This window comes from Cyclopterus lumpus, chromosome 6 (assembly GCF_009769545.1).
Source record: "Cyclopterus lumpus isolate fCycLum1 chromosome 6, fCycLum1.pri, whole genome shotgun sequence".
NCBI classification, from domain to species: Eukaryota; Metazoa; Chordata; class Actinopteri; order Perciformes; family Cyclopteridae; genus Cyclopterus; species Cyclopterus lumpus.
In genome coordinates this window covers 26171856-26177855 of record NC_046971.1, presented here as the reverse complement: position 1 = coordinate 26177855, position 6000 = coordinate 26171856, and the positions used below count along the sequence as shown (strand labels likewise).

Here is a 6000-nt window from a genome sequence, read left to right as displayed (position 1 = left end):
ATACTACACAAGAACACGCTAGTTTGTATCGGTAGAACATACTCAGATTGTGTAAGATTTATTTGGTTATTTTAGTTAGAAAGTGGAAATTGCCTTTAGCTTTGGTGCTCTGGACACACAATTGACTGAGCCAAACCATAGAAAGCCAATAGGCCTCTGTTTGTCTTTGTATGGAGCTTGTTCACACACACACACACACACACACACACACACACACACACACACACACACACAGAGCTTGTGCCTGAGGGCATCATTACTACTGCTGGACACCGGGGGGAAGGAATTGGGAAATTCCTCCCTCACCTCATGGAAGACAGTCACAGAGAGCTGCTAGCGGCCTGGAGGTGAGAAAACCGGCCACGCAGGGGTGTTGCTTGTCCAAATGGCCGGGGAACGTCTGCAGCAGGAAGTGACTTTGGGGGTCATTCCCCCTCTGGGCCGCCATGAGGCCAGATATCAGGCTCCACAGGGATGGCATTCCATGTTTACGACGAGGGTTTTATTGAACTATCCATTTGCTGCTATATGGGGCTGATGTGTTGTAGCTTGTACTTACTTTGTTGAAGGTCCTTTGGCATCTAAGGTGAGGTCATCCAGTGTATCCCACCATATCCCCTTTGTACCCAAATTAGTGTGTATATTTAGGGTTTTCTTTAAACACCTCAGCATGAGGCGAGTGAAGATGCTACAGTGGTTACTTCTTTTTTTACATGTGTTAGGATTCAAAAGTTTCTCTCTGTTTTTACTGCCTTATTTACAAGGTGCGTCTGTGAGATTAGGAGGTTAGTTGCTGCCCTGGCATGCGGCTCTTGAACCAGACTACCACGGTAAAGAGGGAGCTGGACATGGGAGACGGACTAGTCCACCTCCGTAGTCCTGTATAAATATCATGCCTCCTTAGCTTTTAAAGAGGAGCACAAAGAGGAGTGAGCAAAGACAACACACTCGGGACAAGCTCACACATGTCATGTGTATTTATGACCTTTTTCTCTGTTACACCCATCCAGGCACCATCCCATCTTTCATGTCTCCTCTTCCTCCGGCCTCATGGAGCTAGCGTCTGTGATCGTCCATGCCACGATGGTGTGGGCACCCTTACCCCGAATAATGGCGGCACTGTTAACGGCCCGACACACACTGACTGGTGTGTGCATCCCTCTCTAACTCTGGAAGTAGACTGTGCCTCTGCAAATGAAAAGAAATAATAAAGTGGCTTCTGGGGTCCCCTTCCAGTCGAGTAAACTTAACAATGTGTCCTCTAGGAGGCTCTTCCAGTGGAGAAGACATGACAAAGGGCCCTCTGGATAACCTTCCAGTGGAGAACACAAGACAAAGGGCCCTCTGGATAACCTTCCAGTGGAGAACACATGACAAAGGGCCCTCTGGATAACCTTCCAGTGGAGAAGACAAGACAAAGAGCCCTCTGGATAACCTTCCAGTGGAGAAGACAAGACAAAGAGCCCTCTGGATAACCTTCCAGTGGAGAAGACAAGACAAAGGGCCCTCTGGATAACCTTCCAGTGGAGAACACAAGACAACGGGCCCTCTGGATAAACTTCCAGTGGAGAACACATGACAAAGGGCCCTCTGGATAAACTTCCAGTGGAGAACACATGACAAAGGGCCCTCTGGATAAACTTCCAGTGGAGAACACAAGACAAAGGGCCCTCTGGATAACCTTCCAGTGGAGAACACAAGACAACGGGCCCTCTGGATAACCTTCCAGTGGAGAACACAAGACAACGGGCCCTCTGGATAAACTTCCAGTGGAGAAGACAACATGTGAGAAAACCATGGTGCCCTTTTTATTTATTTGTTCACCCCTTCAACACAGACACCCTGAGTTCGCCAATGAAACCCGATTTGGGTATTTGGGTATTTTGATCCTCCCTTTCCATTTAAGTTAAATCCAAATCAATTTTAAAACCTCTTTGTCCAACCTTCTGTCCAGTTTTGATGCCTTCTCATGGATTAAAAAACTCTTAGAGGATTTGTGTGAGAGTGACACTTCATGAGTGAAGGGAACACACAGACTTTGATCATTGCTAACATATGGTGCTACACATCACCAACTCCCAAGAGGAAGCACACTGTTTATGGCTCCACTGCAAAGTGCAGCCATGGAAACGTCAGATGCAGCTAATAGGGCCGTTCTGTAAACACATCAGGGATTGCTTATATTCCTCTTATTTTGAAGAATTGTCTGTGTACCCCTGATATTTCCAAATGAAGCAATATTTGTGTAACTAAAGTATTTTAGCATGATATGTTTCAGGCAATCATCAAATACACATTGACAATATTTAATTACGTGTTCAAGGTTTAGCTTCATTAGCCTTCTAAAATACAATGAAATGCAGTCGTAGACCGCTCCACACTTCACATGGGATTGCAGAAACAAATATTTAAATGGAATAGAAAAAAATTAATCAGACAATACAATATAACAGTATATAAAAGTAGCAATAATGAATAAAAGGAAAACTTATATTTAGATGGACGATAGTAATAGTTACATACAGTTTAAAGCAAAAATCCAACACAGTTCAGTTACTTGTTCCAACGGGTGACGTCACCCACCGACCAGCTGGCCGACAGGAACGGCCCAGTTAATTGGTTAGCTGGCTGTCTTCACGGCATGGCGGCTCGTTGGTCTAGGGGTATGATTCTCGCTTTGGGTGCGAGAGGTCCCGGGTTCAAATCCCGGACGAGCCCTACTTTTTAATAAATTTTTTTAGGATACGCTAAAATAAAATAATCCTGTATTAGTCCCACAGGGGGTGAAATGTACAGGATTAAAGTGTAAAGTGATTATAGTGTAAACAATAAATACCAAATCACCAGGCCACATGGCTTCCTATACAGGGTCTGGGACCAGGGACATAATATTATATTATATATATAAATATATTATCTGACACATAATATTGAAAACAATAAACAACACTGAATACAAGTCTTGGTTTTTATGTGTTTCATTGTTTCTACTATAAATAAACATACGGACGAGACGAAGCTTTATTTATTTATTTATTAAAGGGCAAACGCAGTTTAGTTGGTCTTGCACCAGCAGCCAGAAACCAGCAGAGGTCAGTAGTTATTTAAAAATGTGAGATTCACTTCACTGCACTGCAAATGTGATGCAGATGTATGCTACTTAAATAAACAGTCCATTCTCATATTAAGCAGAATGAATGCAACAGTTGCAAATATTTTTGATTAACTTATGCATCTTTTGTCAAGATTGCAAAGGAGAATGTCCCCATGCCCAGATGGAGGTTCAATGCTAGGAACTTCTTAACTAGGAATTAGGGCAGACTCAGCTGAACCATCCAACCATATAGTCTTATCAGTATTATTGCTCTCATTATTGTTAGTAGTTGTATATGTACTGACAATATTTTCTCCATGTGGAACTTGTTTCTCTCTGTAAGGTCAGAAGGTCGTTGGCTCGAACAGGAAACCTCAGTGTTCATAGATCACACGCAGACGCAACCAAATTCCTTAAAATAGAACCTTTATTATATAAAAATGCTTTTGATACAAAAAAAATTGTCACAAGTGTACATTACACAAAGCATTTTTAACGGAGACAACAAATACAGGTTTTAAGGAGTTTTTACTGACAGTGGTTTGAGGTGGGCCTGCAGCCCTTAACATATAAATGAGTTGCTCAGAGCTCCAGAAAGGTCGCTGACAGCATGGAGGACGGTGGAGTCCTGTGGCTCAAACTGTGACCCGAGGTCACAACAAGGCCGGCTGGTGGTCTCTCTCTCTATTTATACTGCGTTGACTCCACAGCTCATACCGTCTCCTCCTTCCTTGATTTCCTGGGAAATAATGAGATCTTTCTTTTTTTTTGTAAGTGCATAAAACGTCTTCCCACTTTTTGATACCAGGCGTCGTGCAGATAATATTACAACATAATGATATTAAGTGCTGGGTTGACCCTGGAGACACTGTTGGTCTCCACATATAAAATGATGCGGGGGAAAGAAAACAAGAAAACATGCTGCACCATGTATTGAAAAAAAGACCTAAAGCTCCCTATCAACCCTTTGGCTTCAGGTCTGCAGTGGCGACGTTTTTTAATCATTTTTGGAAGGTGGTTCACTTCACTGGTTCAAACGAGAAGCCACCGCTGATGCATTCGTCCCTTAATTTGCGTACTTCAGTTATTAGTATGCATGCAACTCAAGATAAAAAACAGTAAATTACAAAAGAAATTCATGTTCGTCCGTCTGATCCGAGCCCTGGCGGATTCTGAACAACCACAAATGCATCTCCAGCACACCGAGACCGTCGGTTCGATTCCTGCAGCTCTGAACTAAAAGACTCCTTCAAACCCAAACACGACGACACACTGACACATACGCAATTCATCTACACACAAACAGAAATACGAATAACAAAAGCCGCTATAAGAATAATTTGTTATTAACTGTAAAATAGCTTCATGATCTACTGTCAGTATGAGAGTGGAAATGTGGGGCTTTCTGTTTAATTATACGTCATAATAATAACTGATAAGAGTATGTACACGATAGCAGCAAACATACTTTTGGTAAACGGGACGACGAGGGTGAAAAGACGCGACGGCAGAGGTTCATATTCACTTCTCACAACTCAATCCTTGACTTCATTACACATATGTACAATAGCTTTACACGTCGATATTCATTTGGTATGTTGTTGTCACACGGTGCTTTCACGGGAAATTAAAAGGAAGGATTGTTGGCAGATTAGTCTCTTAGTTGATTTGGGGAAAAGCTCCACCACTTCAAAGCCCCCCCCCCCGACCCCCCGTGTTCAACGACAAAATAATTCACAATTTGAAATGTGAGGGATACCATTTCAGAAGAACAAACATGATATAAAACGTGTTCACACTTGGCCCTGTTCCACCCGCCCGCTCGTCCACTCAGACCTCCACACGTCAATGTTTCCTCTTTTATCCTCATCGGCTGTCCGTCGCTCGCTCACGTGGTTCCGTGCAGAGCGGTGAATGAAATAATCCTCTCTGATTTTTGTTCTTGAACACTATGGACACAGTCCTGCAACAAGGAGAAGCCGTTTTAGTGGAGGCGAGGAGCTCCTGAGAGTTTGGACAGGTGGAGGTCTTTTGATGGAGAAGGAGGTTTCCCTGTCTTGGTGGAGAGCCCGTATTCACACGTTGCCTCCTGCTTCGTGCCCTGCGGGGGGGCAGGGAGGGTCTCAGACTTCCAACGGCCGAGTGAGAGCAGGACCCGGTAGAGCTGATCCGATGCTGGTCCCCCTGAGAGCTCCGAGGGGACTGGAATGATGAGATGACCGATGCAGGACGTAGGGGACCTTGAGCGGAGGCGGAGCCTAACCAGCTGAAACAAAAGCAGCGAGTGTGAGCCGGTCAGGGCTGGAAGTTGGCACGTGAGTTCTTTGCCTGGTAAAGTGGGGGCCAGACGAGGCCGGTCCTTTTGTAGCGAGCGGACTGCATCCTCCCTCACGGGGATACGGGGGCCGCTGGGAGGGGTCACGAGGAGTCGGTGCAGGGCGAGGGGGGCGGGGGGCACAGGTGGAAGTAGGAGCGCTCGGTGGACGGGGACGGTGGGCAGCTCTCCTCGGCCGACAGGTACTGGGAGCGGGGGGTGGGGGGCGGAGGGTAGGGGTCCGAGTCCGAGTTCAGGTCCATGTAGTACTTGTTGTGTTTGCCGTGGCCGCTGTGGCCCGCGGCCTTCCAGCGGCCCGCCGATGACGGCGGCCCGGCCGGCGGGTGGTGAGGGGTGTAGTCGCTGTCGCAGACGTCGGTGCTGCAGGGAGTGGTGGGCGGGGCGGCACCGCGGACCGGGTGGTAGGGTCTGATGGGAGGAGACACAGGGTTAGATCAGGGTTCAGGTTCTCTTCACAAGACATAGAACTCTCAATTCGTCCCGACTGCAAGTCCAAAATCCGCCGTGGAGCGACAACCGTAAACACCGTTGGAACAACTAACGTCATCTTTGTGATTCCTTCCCTTCATGC

General features: G+C 46.1%; 1 protein-coding gene across 1 annotated transcript in view; it reads right to left on the bottom strand.

Moving 5' to 3' along the window:
• Positions 1 to 3503: 3503 nt before the first annotated feature.
• lrp5 (low density lipoprotein receptor-related protein 5) overlaps positions 3504 to 6000 on the bottom strand; it is a 49172-nt gene continuing 46675 nt past the window's right edge. Inside the window, exon 29 of the mRNA XM_034534912.1 lies at positions 3504 to 5837. Within this exon, the coding sequence (XP_034390803.1) occupies positions 5513 to 5837 (325 nt within the window). The 3' untranslated portion in view covers positions 3504 to 5512. The remainder of the gene's footprint in view (positions 5838 to 6000) is intronic.